Here is a 19,366-nt window from a genome sequence, read left to right as displayed (position 1 = left end):
ATCTTCCTGACATCCAAATCTGATGAAAATTATCCAATGCCTTCCCACAACCTCCAAGATAAAAAGCCAACCTCTACAGACTGAGGGCCCTTGTAGGCTGGCATATGCCTCTTTAGGTTCTGTACATGTTAAGCTTTTTTACATTTCTCTACTTTTTTATGTTTCTTCTGCTCAATTACCCTTTTCTGATTTCCTGTTTAAAAAAACAAACAAAACCCAAAACATCAGCTAACATGTCCTGGGGCAGAATCTTCCCCGACTCCCTCTGACAGAGCTGGTCAATCCTTATGATATGCTCCTATTATGTTGTATTTTTGCCCTATTAATTATTTAACTGGGCCACTAAACTGTGAAGCAGAGGACCACATACAAAAATAAAATCCAGACCTGGGTTCAAATCCTGTTTCATCACTTACTAATTGTATATACCCTCAAGTAATGTACTTAACTTCTCAGAACCCCAGCTCCCTCTGTAATATGAAAATAATAAAAACTGCCCCCAGATACTAGATGGAAAGGGGGGTGGGGACAAGAGGGAAGGTGAAGGGATTAGAAAGCACAATCGGTAACCACAAGGTTGCCATGGGGATCGAAAGTCAATTTAGGGTATATAATCAATAATGTAAAGATTTTGTAGGGTATCCAATGGACACTAGTCTCATTAGGGCGACCACCTCAGGGATGATGTAGATGCCTGATCATTGCACTGTACACCTGAAGCTGAAGAATAATGAATATATATATATATATATATATTCACAATAAGTGGAGTACAGCATTAGGAATAGAAACAGTGGAAACATAACAGATGTATGCGATGTCAGAGGGGTGGTAGATTGGGGGCGGGGGGTTATCATTGTGTGAGGGGGATATAAATGATAAATGTCTAACTATCACATTGTTTTGTACACCTGAAATAATAATAAAAAACCTGCCCCCAAACATAAGAGGTGCTCATTAAATATTAGACCCAGCACTCATTTTCTAGTGTTTTGCAATTGATCATTTACTTTTGTTTCCCCCACTAAAATGGGAAAAAACTTAACCTAGAGATTCTAATTCTGCCTCCCTGAACCGTAGTGGCAAACAGCTTTATCCTACTATTCAAGCATTTTAAAACGGTGATCACACCTCTACTTTCAGTTCAGATATTAAGTATCCAATTATTTTCCCTGCATGGATTCTCCTTTCCATTTCCTGTGGAAACCACATAACCCATTAAGAAATGGTTCACAATATTGTCAGCGGACACCTTTCCAGACTGAAAAACCAAGAGAAAAAATTCAGTAAAGCACTGTTAATTCTCACCATGGAGACGGCTGTCTTTCTACCAGAACTCATGGGTCCCAGGAATGAGACGTGTATCCACGCCCTTCTCTCCTCTCTTCTCACTCACTAGCACATTCTCCAGGTACTTCAAACTGTGATAAGGCAACCCTTTATACTGCCATCCACATAAGATGCTATGAAAGAGGAGTGATAAAGAACAATTTCTTTGGAGCTCCAGTGTGCTCTGAGCATAAATAAAAAGAGTGAAGAGAAAATGACCCTGTAAACCAGTGTGCAAAGAAGGCTATCTAGTTGGGTCAGATGAGGCGAAAGTGGCTTGGGCAACAACTGACGACAGACAAGTCATGTCAAACACACAACCAACTTCTACAGCGCACTCCCTTTTGGTTTCTGCATGGGCTCCAGAACAGTTTTCTCCCTTCCACCCAGCAGTAAACTCACATAAGGTGGAATTCATTTACAAAAGTTAGGTTATGTTTATTTAGAGTCACAAGCAGTTGACTGACTCAGTGTGACTCAAACCACAAGAAGCCATTACAACTTCACTCCTAGGGTTGGGCCCAGAATGGCAGGTGTGCTGCTTGGGGCCCATTCACAGGTTTACAAGTTTCTCATTGAGGGCAATCTGTGACTGTGTGAGATTGGCCAGGTAGGTCACCATCAGCAGGTCCTGGAAGAGAAAGAAGCCACAATGAGTGAGGAGCTGGGTGGAAGGGGAGCAGAAAGGCCAGCCTTGGCCAGCTCTACGATGGACAACGGGTGTGAGGGCAGCCCGGGTAAATGACAGCTGGGAGAGGTTGAGTAAGAGCTGGAGGTAGAAGACAGGAAGGAAACGCCTGAGAACAGCTTCTCATCTCTCCTGATACACTTATAGACGAGGGGAGTTTGAGTTGAGATCCATGGGTAGAATTATAGGGGGTCTGTGAACTCATATGGGGAAAACAAAAAATTGCATTTTCATTAACATCTGAATTTAAGCATTTCTCTCGACCATGAATTTGGATAACAAGTCACAGTATCAGCAACACCTGAGCCAATGGGATTAAGGAAGAAGAGAATCTCGGAGCTTGTGCGGTCTCTCTTCCTTCCTCCCAGCCTGGACAGCAAGGGCGCCGCAGGCGAAGCCCTGTCTCCTCTGTCCCCTCCAGGCCATCCCCCCCAATTCCCTGCACAAGTGAGGGAATGCCCAGCTGAGGGAGGTGAAGGCACAGGCCCCCGGGAGCCCAGAAAAGGCACTCACGTTGATGTTGCTGTTGAGCATGGTCTCGAAGTCATCAGGAACAATTTTGGGTACTTGGTTAACCAGACTCATCAAGAAGCGGCCCACAGTATTGTCAGCTGACACCTTTCCAGACTGAGCACCAAACAAAGATGGAATGAGGCAGTTAATTCTCACCACTGAGGACCGTCACTTCACCAGCCTATCCCGCAGCAATCTCAGAGCGGAGAGCTCGGCCCCCCTTTTCCTTCCCCTCCTCACCAGCACATCCTCTGCGTACTGCAACACTGTGCTCAGGGCATCCTGGATGCGAGCCGACGACCCTGCTACTTGCTGCAAGTCACTGGAGAGTCCAATCACCCGGTTGGGGCTAAAACAGGTTTTCATGATCAGGTCAACTGTGAGCGTGGGTTGGGGGAATAAGACACAGAAAACTCAGTCATGCGCTCAGGAGAGATGATCTCTAACCAACCTAACGCTCGCCCCTCCCTCTGGACTCAGTCAACACCCCCAAACCCCCGTTCTGCCCCTGCTAGCTTTTCTTCCCCCTGACAGAGCCCAACTCCTGCACCCAGTGTGCTAATCACTGCTTTTGGGCCCATCCGCATGGCCAGACAGCCTCTAGTGCTGACAACTTCCCACCTCGAACAATTTCACACATCATTCCTCGAATTCCATTTATGTAGGACAATGCCTGTGATTTCCAGGCATCACACACCTTAGATCACTGGTTCCTGTTTAACCCACCCAAGCCTTCCATCCTTGTTAGAGCAACTCCCTCCCACGAAAAATGCAGAAGACCTTGGAAGACGACCTGGAAGGCCACTCACCTCCAATGCGCTCAGTGTCGTAATACGCGTATTTCACTGTCAGAGGCGTGAACATCACCCCCATGGTCCTCCCAGGGACTCCCATTAAAGTGCTGGGGAGAGAGAAGTCCAGGCAAACAGATGGTCTTGAGAGGGTTTCCACGTCTAGTCTGGGCTGGGAAAGCCGTCATACCAAGAGTATGGCTTCCAAGGTTCTGATATAAGAAGGCGTGAACCCCAGAGGTCTCATGGGACAAGTCGTATTCTTCCCTTGGCTCATTCCACATATCAAACCCTTGGCCTGGGAGAGGGGCCTCAGCTTTCAGACCTGGCCTGGTCCGTTCAGAGGAAGACTTCACACACTATGCAATCTCAGTGAGAGGACAGGACACTGGGTTTCCCTGTGGAGCTGGCTGCCTAGACATCCAGCCCCACAGAAAGAAGAGAAAGGACAGGTCTTTTCTGGGACTGAGCCCTTCATCTGCACTAAAAAACAGACTCACTCCAGCCCACCAAGATTAGATTGGGTGCTGTCACTAAAGGTGACGGCCTTTCCCATGTCAACTATACACTCTTAACTGAATCTTGAGGAGTCTGAAATATCTGGAAAGGCTAAGAAATCAGGCAATGGCTAGAGCTTAGTGGTACACCGACTGGCCATTTAAGACTTGGTAACTCATCCTTCCAACTCCATAGCAGCCCCCTTCAGCATGCCACGAGAGCCTTTTTCAACATCCCCTAACAACTGGCATTTTAACTGCCTGCGGGCTCAGTGCCAATACTGCAATGTTACGGTCACCAAAACGACTTAATTCTGGATTAATAGATATGTTCAAAATAAGGCCAGCCATCCTTTAACCTGCACTACTCTGAGTCCTGTGCTCAGTCTCGGGGTAAGAACAAACTAAAGGGTAACTCAAAAAAGCAGTGAACATGGTGAAGGAGCATGACCGGAATACCAGTGAAGACTGGCTGTAGGAACCATGCAGACTTATCTTCTAGAAGAAATGACATGAACAACATCATGGCTTGCTCATTTGAAACTGGTCTAAGAGCAGTGAGTAGACAAGCAGGATACAAGTAGGATCAGTGAGTGGAAATTTCTGGGACGACACTGTTTCAGAGCAAAGCCATTCTAATGATAACTGTTGACAGTGAGGAATGGGCTTCCTTAGGAGGCAGTGAGTTATACACTGAAGGATGAAACCTCCTGGGGGTGGAGGTGGGGTGTCACCGGGCATGGTATGAACTAGGTTGCTTTTGACACCCTTGTGGCCCAAGACCCTCGTCACCTGATATAGGCCTTGATGCTCATGCGGCCGTTCTGAAGGCTCGTGTCCACAGTGAGGTGAATGGGGTTGGGGGCTTCCCGGCTGTAGTACTCATGGATCAGCACAGAGTGCTCTGTGATGTCATGGCCTGTAGCGTACCTGGAAAACGGAACACAGCTGTGGCCTCAAGTCTACACGTGACATCGATACTCAACATGACGGTGGCCTGAGCGTCTCTAGGTACCTGGCAGCCCTGCGGTATAGACACCCAGTGACACCCCGAATACCAAAACAATAAACACACTGAAAACACTATCAACTCAAATCAAATCAAAAGCTGACTTAGAACTCTTGAAAAACTCCAAGGTACCAGCAAGGCAAAAAAAGACTTGCTCAGTAAAAGCTACAATTCAAAAGAAATATTCTTGGCCTCATAGGATCAGAACTGCCAGCAAAACACACTGAATTCATAGCTCCTTGAGGTAATACACCTTCAGTACAGTCTCCAGAAGAGGGAGTACGACACCCAGTCTGGTGGCAAAAGGCCTCGGCAATCACAGACTCCCAACCCCTCTGCCCCCCAACTTACCAGCCCAGGATGAGCTCATTTGGAGAGACTTTCTTGTGTAATTCATACATATTCTTAGCGAATTCCATGTCAACAGCCACCTAAGGAGGCAGGAAAGAAAGCTCAGAAGTCAGAAAATGGATAAAAAGGATGACAGGCCATCCCAACAGACAGAAGATGCCCGTGAAGTACGTATAAAGGGAACAAAGCTCCCTGAACTATAGGAGCTCGAGTTATGAGCACAACACGCTTTACGGGAGGGCCCTACGGGAAGCCCAGCAAAAGAACAGGTAGCCTGCACAGGGCGGCTCAAATCCCCACTCACCTCATCTTCTGATTCATTGTGTGGCACTGAAAAGCAATTGGTGACTTCCACCGAGTGCTTGTCAACGGTTCCTGGGAGAGAGAATTGTCCATGTGTTACGTAACCCAAAGGCTCCCAGCAGCCTCTGACCACTTCCCAAATGCTTTCAGATTTTCAGGTCTCCTCAAAGTCAATGAACAAAACACTGAACTCATTAGTTCCAACAAGTTCAGCCACGTGCATCAGTGGGACCAGAATTCTCCAGAGAACGAAAACCCTGGAGTGACCGCCAACGCCTTCCTTTAACCATCAAGCGGGGCCTATTCTCCCTTCACAAGGTCTCCTTTTGCCTGTTACTTCCTGCTGTCAGTCTACTCCAGACCTTTACACTGTGACCGTCATTTTTTCAGCCTCTATACTCTCTCCTTGTAATTTAGTCTGCAGGGCTACCCGGAAGATTTTAATTATGTCTACATAGACCACGCCTCCAGTACCCTAGTCAGAGAACCGTTTAGGGAGCTTCACCTGTACCTCCCTTCAGCCATCTGGTCCCATAGTCATAACCACATCATCATCCAGGAACCCTCTACCTGTGAAACATCATCAAAGTGAGTCTTTTTCCACAAACTTCTATTCTAGTTCTGGTAACTTTATTCCCACTACCCACATTTGTTTCTGGACCTAAGACGGCTAGTCCCTTCTCTACTTTTCTCTAATGTACTGACATCTCCCATCCCAGGCTTCAAGTGCTCCCCTCCTCACCACAGACCACAGTGGTGCCTATACCCGTTAGTGTCTAGTTCCACCTTACTATGGTTTCTGCCTCCTTTGCTGAAACTACGTCCTTGAACCCAATGGATACATATTCTTTACCTTATTTGACCTCTCATCAGCATCCAAAAGACTTGACCACTTCAAGCTTCTGAAATAATTAAGTCTTCTATATTTTCCACGCCACTATGACATCCTTCTATTAGAGCATTTATCATATTATATTCTAATTATTTGCATACAAGACTATATCTTCATCTTCAATTTAGGATTAGAGTAGAGCTTGTTTTATCAAACTTTGAATTCTAGTGCCTAACGATTTTATAGCACATAAAGCACCAGTGACTTCATTTAACCAAATGAAATATTTTTCATGAATTAATGTCTAACTGAGAAAATGTGTAAGTTCCCAGCAAGCAGAATCCATGCTTCATTCTTCAGTAAGCACTGCCTCTGTCACACCTGACCCCTGTTTGGAAGAGAATCTGAAGATCTAGATTACAGTTATTCTAACTAGGGTCATTGTACTACTTAGGGCACTTAGCACAAACCTTGGGTGGAGAATTGTTTCTTTAATTAAATAGTACCACTGAGTTTGGGAAACTTGACAGTATAGCTGAAAGAGGGTAAGTATTTGTCGAGTGCCAAGTCAGTGATGCAAAAATCATTTATTACAGAAGCTCAAAGCAGGGCAGTCACAGAATGCTACCATACTTTGGGAGGTTAAGAGTGAGGGTGAGGGTGAGAGTATGGGACGAAGGACCAATACTGAACACTTTTCCTGGAAGATGAGTGGAACTTGAACAGACAAGTGAGAGCAGGGAAGGCACTTGTGGCAAAGGGAATACAATCGCTTGAGAAAAACCATGGCAATGTTCAGAAAATAATGGATTGATTAAAGTTTCTGCAAAACACTACTTTCTCAAATAAAAAGAGAATGTGTGTGTGTGTGTGTGTGTGTGTTTCAGGAGTGGTATAGGCCTGACATGGTGCAGGTTGGCAACCAACAGCCGTTTCGTACCTAATGTGTGCCAGCAGTTAGATGCTTTCTGTAATAAGTTTTCACAAAGACTAAGTCTATAAAGTAGCCTCTGAAGGAACTACACTTTAGGTTATTTGTCCCAAGGCACAAGGCATATATTTGATGGAGTCTGCCTACAAATTGTGTCCTCTTTGCAATACACCTATTGTTTTCTACGGTAGAAGGACTATTACATGTTCAAGAGTAAGAAAGAGAAATGATGCATACAATTGGAGTGGATGCACAAAGGTGTCTAAAATTTGTGACTTAGATGGAGTGAAAATGAATTTGATGGGACCAGCAGAACCCAGAAAAAGGGATATATTATCAGTAATTCCTCTTTAGTGCGTCTCGGTTTTACAAATTACTTTTAACATAAAATATCAATTTCCCCAAATTTGGGACATGGGTAGGGAAAGGTTATTCTTTCATTTGAAGGTTAAGCAGTATCATAAACAGATTAATACAATTGTTTGTATCCAAATGGAGATCAGAGACAGCTCTGGGGGAACAGGGTCTACGAATTAGGGAGAGGAAGGAACAGGGATTCAGGCTTACACAATCAGATTATTACTGAAATCCTAAATGGGTTCCTGCCAAATCGATTTACTTGTTGAGAGGGATATCTCTTAACAGATGTTCCCTTTGCCAACTGGATAGAAACTTCTTTGCAAACACCTAGAAAATAAAGACATTTGGTAGATAAGCGGGAAAAAACGTGGTCACTGGGGAGTCAAGAGTTTTTGCCTTACTTAGTCAACGTTTGAACTCACTTTTGCTGGACTGGGGCTAATCATACTTGACGTGAAATGCTACTGGGAAGATTAAAATGTAAACGGCTCGGTACACGATATTTACCTAATACATAGCTACTCCTCATACACATTATGTTGCACAAAGTGACAGCAATCAGGCAAGAAAGTTCAAGTTCCTTGGGAAGATGAGTCCCAACAGGACGGTCCAATGGAGAAACAGGTAAGCGATCAACGCGGATGTGAAGGGGAGTCAGATAAAGGAGAGGTGGCAGGTAGAAGAAAACGTCAATTTTCTCTGACCACTCACTCACCCAGCAGGGTCCCGATAACTCGGGCAGCACCCTCGTTGCGACGCTCGTAGCTGTCCACGATAGAGGCCAAAATGACAGGGTGCAGTCGGACCACACGGCCGCCGGGGAAGGGGCCGGGTAGAGCAGGACTAGCCAGCGACTGCGCCGGGGTCTGCGCTGCTGCTGGCGGTGAAGCCTGGGTCTGGCCCGGAGCCGCGGTCGCAGCCGCTGCTGCTGCCGGGTCTGGGGATGAAGATGGAGCTGGAGTTGGAGCTGGAACCGGCACTGGAGCCGGAGCCGGCGCTGGAGCTGAGGTTGGGGCCGGGGCTGGGGCTGAGGCTGGGGCAGCAGCCATGGCTGGGGTGGGACTGGTGGGAGAAGCACTCGCCGGTACCGCCTGTGTGGCCATCTTGTTGAAAGAGAAGGAGCCTGGGGCGGAAAAGAGTAAGGTTGGAACCATTAGGAGCACCATAGGCTGAATATGCTCCACGTGAACAAGATCTTCGTGCCTATTGGTTACTGATGATGCTTCTCACGGCACTACAATTTCCGGCTCCGAGTTTGTGCTCTTTGATCTAGGTCGACGCGCATTCAGTGAGACCGAGCTCAATAGTTCCGAGTAAACTTGGGACCGCCCTGGGAGAAGAGAAGCAGCTCAGTCTGCATAGTTGTCGCCAGATGGAGCCAGAAAGCTGCACAAGTGTCACAAATCGTGTTTTCAGACTTCAATGGGATAATGGCTGTCAAAGTGCCTTATTATAAAGGCTTTGTCCTTGACAGGGTCGTAAGGTGGTTTATTCATTAAATTAAATATGTGCCAGACGCTTTTTAAAGGAATCTATCAGTGAACAAAACAAAGATCGTTGTCCTTGAAAAGTTTACATTGTAGGGGGAGAGACAAATAAGTACATTATATATGTTAGAAGGTAGGACGTTCTAAGAAAAAGGAAAAAGTACCAGAGAGTAATGGGTAATCAGGAGTTGTGAGGAGTTAGGGTGGATCACAATGACAATGTGAGATTTGAGTGGATTTGAAAAAGGCGAATGAGGTGGCCATTATGAAGTGTGAGGGGAAAAGAGCTTCCAGGTAGAGGGAACAGCTAGTGCAAAGGCCTGAAGGCAGGAGTAGGCCTGTTGTGTTTGAGGAGGCTATTTGGCAGCTGGAGAGTTAACATCAGCCTGGAGTAGCAGGAGATGGACCCCTAAACAGGGATTAGAGATCATTAAAGACCTCCTAGGGCATAATAAGGGTAAGGACTTTCATTTTTAGTTTGAATGAAATGGGGAACCATTGCCAAGTTTTGAGCAGGGGAGGGTCATGATTTGTCTTAGTTTTGAAAGGATCACTATAGCTGCTTTGAGAAAAATACAATAGGGGGCTCGGTTACTGGGGAGAGGCAGACGAGAAAGAGCAGAGAGACAAGGTAGGAGATTACCAAATCTAAGCGAGATGACGGTGGTTGGCACCAAACCAGTAGTAGTGCAAGTGGTGAGAAGTGGGCAGATTGCAGGTATATTTTAAAGGTAGAGACAACAGGATTTTCTAAGAAATTGTATGTGAGGTGTGAAAGAGAAAGTCAAGGATGACTCCAATTTTTTGTGCTGAGCAACTAGTATGAAGAAGTTGTCGATAATCGAGACAGTGAAAGCTACAAGTGCAGCAGGTTTTTGGGAAAAGACCCCAAGTTAATTTTTTTCTTAAACTTTTTTTATTAGTTTCAGGTGCACAAAACAATGTAATAGACATTTATCATTTATATCCCTCACACAGTGTCAACCCCTATCCCCCCATCCACTATCCCTCTGACGTCGCACACAGCCATTGTTTCCACTGTCTCTATTCCTAATGCTGTACTCCGCTTCTTGTAACCATATATACATATATATAAAATTGTAGTTGACATTCATTATTGTTCAGCTTCAGGTGTACAGTGCAGTGATCAGGCATCTACATCATCACTGAGGTGGTCTCCCTAATGAGAGAAGTGCCCATCGGATACCCTACAAAATCTTTACTTTATTAATTCCCCAAATTGACTTTTGTATTCCGTGGTAATCTTGTGGCTACTGACTGTGCTCTCTAATCCCCTTACCTTCCACCTTATCCCCACCTCCCCTCCCATCTAGCAATCCTGTTTTTCCTCTATGCCTAGTTCATTTTTGGATGTATCACCATTGAGGTGTATTATTATTATTATTTGGTAGCTATTATTTTTACTATGTGATGGAAGGAACTCTGATCCTAACTTACTGTGTAACTCTGGGCAATCTATAATTTTTTTCTGAGTCTCAGTTTCCTTCTTGGTCTAATGTGGGTGGTAACAGCTGCCTGTCAGGAAACCTATCAACTCCCTTACTTAGGTTGACACCCAGCATCCAGCTGTCAAGGTGGATGGGGGATTTTGGGCTTCTTAGCCCCAACTCTTATGCTCAAGAACTGCTTTCTCCTTGGAGCTACTTTCTATAATTAAAATTCACGTAATCCTACTCCCATCAGTGCTCTGGGTAGACATACATATCCTTAGTTCCCTCAAACACAGGTGAACAACTTATCAGAGGAGGACTGAAAAATGACTCTTGGATTTCATGACCTGGATTTTTAGCAACCCTAGTAGAGCACTGTCAGTGAAACTGAGGGTGGGGTGGGCTTGGAAACCAGAATTCAGGTGTGAGAGAATGGTCAGTTTGAATTGATGGCAGTAAGTGGTGGCTACTGTCTCAAGGAGGCTGCTGGGAAGGAAAAGAGACATTTAAGGCAGTAGCTGTGGAAAGGGGGACAGTTTAGGCTGGAAGAGTTTTAAGTATATTTTAAACGAAGAGTAAGAATCTCAAGGAGGGAGAAAGATCGAATACACAAGTGTGAGCAAGGGAAGCTATCTAATGAAACAAAGCAGGAAGGGGGATCCAAATAGAGAAACCTAGATGAGAGAAATGGTCTTTGGTAGGATGAGGGATATGTTGGAGAGTGACTCCGGGATATGGCCTCCCTTATGGGTGCCACATGGGGGTCTGCCGTAGCCCAGGGTGGTGCCCTGAGATCATTCCATGGGGAGAAATTCAGAGGACAGAACCATTCCCAATGAAGAGGTGTTGCTGTCCCGACCAGACCGTGCACAACCTTGAACTTCCCATTCATATGTTGATTTGAGTTGGGTGTGGACACTTCACCCTCAACTTTGCCTTTATATCGATGGTCTAAAGACCTTTCTCTCTGGTAGAAAAGGAAAAAAAGGATGAAGAATCGGAGACACTTTGAATTGGAGAGAGAAGGGAGTTGCAGGAGCTCTTGTCAAATGATGTTTTTCTCAGGGAAGTGGAGGCAAAGTGATCTGCTGAGAATGACAATGGATGAATGGGGTTCAGCCTTGGAGCAATGGGCAATATTTGGAAGAAGGGCCCAGAGTGAGCAATCAAAGGCGTTGATCAATTATGGAAGGGTCCAGCTGAGCCTGGAGACCTCAAGGATCTGGTCAGCTTTTGTATTTTTCTCCAGCCACATAGCTCAGGGGCAGGAGGAGGGTGATCACTGGCATTGTCTTCCTAGGGATGCTGATTGGCCAGGACAAGGGAATGCATAGTCGTACATCCAGGAAGCTGAGGGATCCCGGCAGGCAGAACCCTATTTATAGAGTGAGTGTATAAATGTGTGTGTGTTTGAGGAGAGAGAGAGAGAGAGAGAGAGAGAGAGAGAGAGAGAGAGAGAGAGAGAGAGAGAGAGAGAGATCCATACCCATCAGCTAGCTTCATCTGTCTGTCTCTGTTTCTCTCTGACTTTGTTTTGTCTGCTCATTTCTCTCTTGTGCCTCTTTGTATCTCTTAACTGACTGTTTCCATCCTTGGTCTCTGTTTCTTTTGTCTCCACCTCTTCCCTTTTTGGGACTGTTATACCAGTTGTCAGTTCTGCCCACAGCCAGGCCAGGGTTAATAGGGAGGGAGGTTTCATTTCATTTCCTGCCTCTAGCCTCCAATTAATATCGGTGCTTTTGCATATCATTTCTACTTCCTTTAGGTGTGATTCTCAGTCCCTGGCCCTGTGATCTCCAGACCTGGAGCCTTCTAGGGGAGGCAGACCTGAAAGTCTTCACAGTAAGTGGCTTTACTCGTGTCTTCTGTCACATGGTCTACGTGGCTGTGTCTCACTCCATTTTCCCATCTTGGTCTCTTGGGCTTGGTTCTTTGCTGTCTTGCTTGTCTCTAGCCACAGTTTGGTTAAGGCTCTGGGACAATTCCCATTCCTGCCTGTTTTCCTGGACTCTGGGAGAACTTGCTTGAGCAATGGGCACTGGGGGCCCTGGAGTGGGAGGAAAGGTACCTGGGAGAGAGCCACCTCACAGCCCTCCCAAGCCAGTCCTCCACCCTTAAGGGATGCTCTTACTCATCCTTTGTGCAGGATATAGGGACCGCCAGACATGATTATCCTCATCTTCTGACCACAAACCCCGTACACCTACCTTGCTCTGCCAAACAATGTCTCTCACTTTCCTCGGGCATGAATGGAGGCTGTTCCGTCCATCCTCCTGCCAAAGGCTTTGAATTCTATCCCAATCCACACTCTCAATCGTCTCCTCTAGTACTTCTCTCTCCCTCTAGCGTTTCTAACTTGACCTTTCTGTTGGATTTTTCATATTTTTGGTCAGCATTTGCCACCCTCTCCCATGTTAAAAACAAACAAAACCGTGACTTAATTCCTCATCACCTCAAAATCACCAATTCCTTTTGTTGCCAAACTTCTTGAAATATTTGTCTATATATGCGTTTTTTTTCTTTTTGCATCAATGTGTGTTAACTCCATTTCTTTACCTTCTATCCTTTCATTGTTAATTTTTATTTTATCAAGTGACACATGCTCATAGTTTAAAAAGTCAATTAGCATTAAAAAGCTTATGCTTCAAATACAGTAGTTTTCTGGTCCACCCCCTTCCCCCACTACCCCCAAATAGCTACCTTAGATTTTAAACTGTTTCTTCTTACATCTCTGCACTTGTAAATGCATGTATACTGCTACCTTTTGATTCACCCATTGTAGGCATTATCTGTGGACTTCCTATGCCAGTGCTTTCTTTCCACTACTACCGAATCCTTCCAGTATGGTTATATTTTCCATTTTAGCTAGGTAAATATTCAGTGGTCACGTTATTATTTCTATGCAAACATCATTCACATCTGAATGTTGTGGTTAACTATTATGTAAACTTCTGACTTTCTTTTTTGTTGTCCTTTGTCATGTTTTTTTTCTAGAGCTAGTAATTTCCTCGTTTTACTTTCATTTGTTGAGTTTTCTTGGTGTTGTTAGTTTTTCCCATACCGTCTAATAGCCTGTCGGTAGGATCTTTCTGAAGGCCAGTGGCACCAGCTAATTGGTCAATCCTTGTTTTCCTTGGAGACAGTCTTTCTGAGAACCCCATTCCGCTGTCAGGGTTTCCTGCGCAGTCAGTGCTACAGGCCCTCTGACCAGGCCTTCAAGGACTGTTTGGCTCCTTGTTTCGTGGAGCTTCTGACTTCCTCCTTTTTCACTTTGGTGGTGCATATCTTCTAGTGCTTTCAACAACTAAAAGAAAGGAGGCCATGGCTGAGGATGTGGTGGTGACAGTGCCCCCATTCCTTTGTCTCACGAGTCAAGTAGCCCCAGCTTGGCCTGGAGTCAGGTTGTAGAAAAGGGCTGGTGTTTCAGAGAGGGAGATGGAGGGTGTGCTGGGCCTCTTTTCTCTTGGTGACAGAAGAGTTTATCCCTTCGGCTCCTCCCTTGTTTTTCAACTTCAGTATGTGGAGGAATGAGGTCAAGTTCTCGTTTGGTGAGCAGTGTCCATCCACTGACAGTCCGAGGGAATGTGTGGGTGTTTGTGTTTCTCTGCTGCTCTGGGGGTCTTCATCTGTCCTAGCCCCACATGTCCTAGGGCCTGCTGGGTATCAGAGGGTGTCTGGGTAGTCGCACCCAGCCTTTTAATACCAACATCACCAAGCAGAGCAAACTATGGGTTTGGGTTAAGTGGACCCAGGCCTGGCTTGGGAAGCTGTCTGATCAGAAAAAGGGATTTGTTTCAGTTCAGTTCCCAGGACCTATTTGTCGGGCTCCTGCAGCAGGAAGCTCATCGGCTCGGCCTCCCTTCCAGCTTTCCCAGCCTAACCCGACTGAACCACCTTGACTGCACTTCTTGGCAGGCTCTAGTGCTCTCTTTTCTTGTTCTTACCTGAATTAGCTCTCACAACAGGAGATTCACAGGGCAGCCTGAGGCTTTATTGTAAACTGCTCCTGCATCAACTGGCCTGCGTTTACAAACTTGCAGCCAAAGTCTCTGTATCCTAACAAACATATTTTTAATATTTTCTCTCTCCTTTTGGTATGCAGTCAAAATGCTGATATTTGAATCTCAGTAACTCTCCCCATTCCCAAACACCTTTTGCTGACTCTCAGATATTTTACTACCAAGATGGATTCCCCAGTGGCTTTAGATCCCAGGTGTAATTCTGGACTCTGAAAGCTTTCAATCAGTTGTTGCTTTTCTTCTTCTGAGGGTGGCCAATCTGCCAATATTTAGTTCTGTATCTTAAACACAACTCAAGACCCTGTTCTCCTTTCTCTTCTGCTTTATCCTCTACAAATCGTTCTAGTTTCAGGTAGCATTTAGTGCAACGACCTGATTTCTCTGCTTGTCTACTATGTCTTTGTCTTTTCATCTCTTTCTGTTTACCCAGGTCATTGACCAGGATTTAAATTCTGAATTTATGCCCACTGGTCTAGCTCTGGAAAATTCTGGAAAACCAGTTTTCTCTGTCAAATTTCTCATCTGGAGGGATCCCCAAGACAGTTTCTGTGATGATCAAAAGGGATAATATATGTAAATCACCCAGCACAAAATCAGCTTTTTTTAAAAAATCATGATTTGAACTTGTCTCTTTATCGGAATGAGAAGACTTCCAGCTTTGAAATGCTGTGTGTGAATGAGTACATGAGGCTGATGTATGAGGGCCAATGGGCTGATGACTGTAGGGTTTTAACCTTTTTGCCGTACTTCAGCAGTCCCGCAATATATTTTTTTCTTAACACAAACTGTCTGAGGAGGAAGACAGGGCTTGATAAACACTGTGTGGGAGGAAGGGAGGAGATAGACAAAATAAATACAGATCAACACACCCACATACCTCACTTCTTTCTATCTGCCACACAGCACACATCTGCTGGAAAAGAGGCACAGCAGGGACTGACGAGGAATACCTCCTGCTGTCTCATCCACTTACCTTCCTTGGAACTTGGCACGTATGTCATCACTCCCTGCCTTGCGCTCAGCAGCTTGCTGAGCAGCCAGAAAGCGGGGCACACTGAGGTACCGTCAGGCTGTAGTTCCCTCAGCAGCGAACCTCTCCTCTCCTTTCCTCTTATCCCTCATTCTCTAGGTCACAGGTCTGAACTTGAGCCTTCACTCCAAATACTATGGCTCTGGCTGGCAACGCACGGGACGCATTGCTCTGGGCCTTGCGTGACCTTGAGGAAAACAACTTCAAGATATTAAAATTCCACTTACTGGATAGAACCCTGCTTAAGGGCCAGGGGCTGGCCCGTGGAGAGCTGGAGGGCCTGAGTCGGGTGGATTTGGCTTCTCGGCTGATTCTGATGTACGGAGCACAGGACGCTCTGAAAGTGGTGCTCAATGTCCTGAGGGTCATGAACCTGCTAGAACTCGTGGACCAGCTCAGTTCTTTTTGTCTAAATGGTGAGTACAGCAGCGGACAAGGGGAGGTCAGGGTGGCACTGGGACTTCCCCTCCCCCATGCCATTTCCAGAAACTCCCATGCCTGTCATTTACGCCTTCTTTCACTCTTGTCTTTTGCCCTTGCCTGGAAACCCCAGTGCCTGAGGGTCCTCGTGGTCTCCAGTTAAACACTCTTGACAACTGTGGGGTGAAGGGCCTGGGCCCAGGTGGGGATTTATTTATGGAAAGATTAGGGTATCTTATGGCCATAATGCCCACCCCCATCTTCAGGTTTAGTGCCAGAGAAGGGGGAGTATGAAGAAAGGGGCTTAGAGATTGGGGATGATGCTGGTGAAGGGGTTTCTGTAACCAGAGACATGGCATCAGGGCGTGGGGGTGAGACATTTCCCTCGCTGCTCTGTGGCAGGCAGTTCCGGCAGCTTCTCAGAGAGGATAGCCTGCTCCAGCACCCTGCTCTCTTGAGGAACTGGTGGACTGATGGCACTCTAGAGGGTGGGCGTGGAGCCTAAGTGGCCTCTTGTCCCTTCTCGTGGGGCACTGAAGAGAACAGAGGGTCTGTTGGTGCCGGTGCCCCCTCCATCGGCTCCTCCGACATAGAGATGGGAGGTTCCATAGACTCAGAGCTGTGGCTCTTACACAGAAGCTGGTTTATCTTTACAGCATCTGGCTCGACCTTTACTTAGAACAGGCTCCTATGGCTTCACCTTTCCTTTGTCGTCTCCGTTCTCACCATTTTAAATGGGGACAGTTTATGTGAATACTCAGATATTCACGCATAGAGACTTTTGCACACACACATATTCTTACACATACTTGCTGATGCACGCTGCCATGCCTTCTCTACACAAAAGTACACAAGCTTCCATAAGGACACTCCCACAAGCACGCATGGATACCAACCTTCACTCCCTTCCCACAGATAGTCACACATGCTAAACGTACCCTTGCACTTATATAGATGTGCACATGAACATTACACATGCACATGCGTGCGCGCACACACAGACACAGACATGCACACACTCATACACATGTACAGTGGTCCCTCCCCATGAAGCTAGAATTACAACTTTCAGGGAGATATAAGTTAGAGAGCATAGAAGATGAAGAGCAGAGTCCAGAGTTCGACGGGCCATTTTGTTCTTTTTCATTCGTATTTCACTACCTAATATCCCACTGTCTGACTCAGATTACAGAGAAATATACCGAGAGCACGTGCGCTGCCTAGAGGAGAGGCAAGAAGAGGGCGTCAACCACCGGTACAACCAGCTGCTCCTGGTGGCCAAGCCCAGCCCTGGGAGCCCCACCCTGGAGGAGGAGCTGAAGGTGGAAGATCTATTTGCTCCAAGGGAAGGGCCTGACCAAGGCCCACCCACAGTGGTGATACAGGGGTCCGCTGGCACTGGAAAGACAACACTGGCCAGAAAAATGGTGCTGGACTGGGCCACTGGAACCCTGTACCCAGGCCAGTTTGATTATGTATTTTATGTGAGCTGCAGAGAAGTGGTCCTGCTGCCGGAGAGCACATTGGACCAGCTCCTTATCTGGTGCTGTGGGGACAATAAAGCGCCTGTCGCAGAGATTCGGAGGCAGCAGCCAGAGAGGCTCCTGTTCATCCTGGACGGCTACGATGAGCTGCAGCGGTCCTTTGCGGAGAGGCTGAAGAGGCCAGGGCCCACTCCCATAGAGGACATGCTGCACCGTCTAATTAGGAGAGAGGTGCTGCCCACATGCTCTCTTCTCATCACAACTCGGCCCCTGGCTTTGCGGAACCTGGAGGCCTTGCTGAAGCAACCGCGCCACGTCCACATCCTAGGCTTCTCTGAAAATGAGAGGATGAAGTATTTCAGATCCTATTTCACAGATGAGGAGCAAATCAAAAATGCCACTGACATTGTACAAGGAAGTGACGTTCTCTCCAAAGCATGTCAGATTCCAGGCATTTGCTGGGTGGTCTGCTCCTGGCTGAAGGGGCAGATGGAGAGGGGCGGAGTGCTCTCAGAGTCTCCCAGTAACAGCACTGACATCTTCATGGCCTATGTCTCCACCTTCCTGCCGCCCAATGACAAGGAGGGCTGCTCCGAGCTCACCCGACGCATGGTTCTGAGAGGTCTGTGCTCCCTGGCAGCTGAGGGGATCCAACACCAGAGGTTCCTGTTTGAAGAAGCTGAGCTCAGGAAGCACAATTTAGATGGGCCCAGCCTTGCTGCTTTCCTGAGCAGCATCGATTACCAAGAGGGACTTAACATCAAGAAGTTCTACAGCTTCCGCCACATTAGCTTCCAGGAATTTTTCCATGCCATGTCCTACCTGGTAAAAGAGGACCAGGGCCAGCTGGGGGAAGAGTCCCTCAGAGAAGTGAACAGGCTGCTGGATGAAAAGCAGGAGGCGGGGAATGAAGAGATGACCCTCAGTATGCAGTTTTTATTGGACATATCAAAAAAAGAGAGCTCCTCGAACTTTGAGCTAAAGTTCTGCTTCAAAATTTCCCCATTGATAAGTCAGGATCTGAAGAATTTCAAAGAACTGATGAGCTCTATAAAGCATAACAGGCCCTGGGATTTGGAATTCTCCCTATATGACTCTAAAATAAAGAATCTGGTAAGGAGTGTTCAGATAAGTGGTGCAGAGCTTAGGGTGAGACATTCAAATGAAAAGAACTCCTGCAGCAAGAACTCATTATCTGTCAAAACCAGCTTGAGTAATAGAAAGAGCAGCAAAAACGTCCAATTGAGGACAAAGGTAATAGAGCAGGGACACAAAAAGGCTTCTAATGGAGAAGGCAGAAGGACAGAAGGCAGAGGAACTAGAGACAAGGAAGGTGCGAGTGGTGGGATGGGAAGCACAGAAATGGGGACACCAGAGCTGAGGGAGGACGGTGGGGTGGAGGGACAGGAGAGTGGGGAAGACAGAGTAGAAAGGAATGCAGAGACCTGAGATTAGACTAATGGGCACTAGGAGTGGAAGGAAGCAGACAGAGGATCAGAAGACAATGGCTCAAGTACAGTTATTTAGCACCCCTAGGCTGTCTGTAACTTTCTATAGCGTAGTCTTATTTCAGGAGCTCCTCTTATATGTGGTTATCAGTAACCAAGCATGAACGCCTCACATTTGGCGTGAACCCCTGACATTTGATTGTTTTCTATAAAATAAACTTAATATAATAAAATGTGGATTGTGCTCACTCTATAAGATTGGATAAAGTGAACCATATCAATGTCAACTTTTAAAGGAAATACTGTACTGTGGTATAATGGAATGTCCCTTTGACTCTATATTTGTGATCAATTGCTGCTTAAATAAATAGTAGCTGACCATCTTTCTAGAAACTTCTAGAATTTCCATGTTGGAAAGGAGCC

At 46.3% G+C, this 19,366-nt stretch overlaps 2 protein-coding genes and 1 long non-coding RNA gene across 3 annotated transcripts in view; 1 reads left to right on the top strand and 2 right to left on the bottom strand.

The window, feature by feature from the left end:
- Positions 1-1,742: 1,742 nt before the first annotated feature.
- EIF3F (eukaryotic translation initiation factor 3 subunit F) lies at positions 1,743-8,729 on the bottom strand. Its single transcript, XM_019728335.3, has 8 exons — positions 8,320-8,729; positions 5,483-5,553; positions 5,179-5,258; positions 4,611-4,748; positions 3,340-3,431; positions 2,771-2,907; positions 2,531-2,644; positions 1,743-1,960 (listed from the first exon to the last, which is right to left on the bottom strand). Exons 1-8 carry the CDS (start codon positions 8,705-8,707, stop codon positions 1,883-1,885), a joined length of 1,098 nt encoding a protein of 365 aa, XP_019583894.3. The 5' UTR covers positions 8,708-8,729; the 3' UTR covers positions 1,743-1,882.
- Positions 8,730-12,275: 3,546 nt separating this feature from the next.
- Positions 12,276-18,922, top strand: NLRP10 (NLR family pyrin domain containing 10). The gene is given in 4 exon segments (XM_074335942.2): positions 12,276-12,384; positions 15,465-16,007; positions 17,197-18,711; positions 18,714-18,922. Coding segments are annotated over 3 exon segments (1,863 nt in total). The 5' UTR covers positions 12,276-12,384; positions 15,465-15,727; the 3' UTR covers positions 18,782-18,922.
- Positions 17,674-19,366, bottom strand: part of LOC148755863 (uncharacterized) — a 115,247-nt gene continuing 113,554 nt past the window's right edge. Inside the window, exon 4 of the long non-coding RNA XR_016018755.1 lies at positions 17,674-17,829. This is a non-coding gene — a long non-coding RNA (uncharacterized LOC148755863). The remainder of the gene's footprint in view (positions 17,830-19,366) is intronic.

The sequence above is a fragment of the Rhinolophus sinicus genome, chromosome 14 (assembly GCF_057876585.1).
Source record: "Rhinolophus sinicus isolate RSI-liver-muscle chromosome 14, RSI-T2T, whole genome shotgun sequence".
In the NCBI taxonomy this organism is placed as follows: domain Eukaryota; kingdom Metazoa; phylum Chordata; class Mammalia; order Chiroptera; family Rhinolophidae; genus Rhinolophus; species Rhinolophus sinicus.
This window is presented reverse-complemented; position numbering and strand designations above follow the sequence as displayed.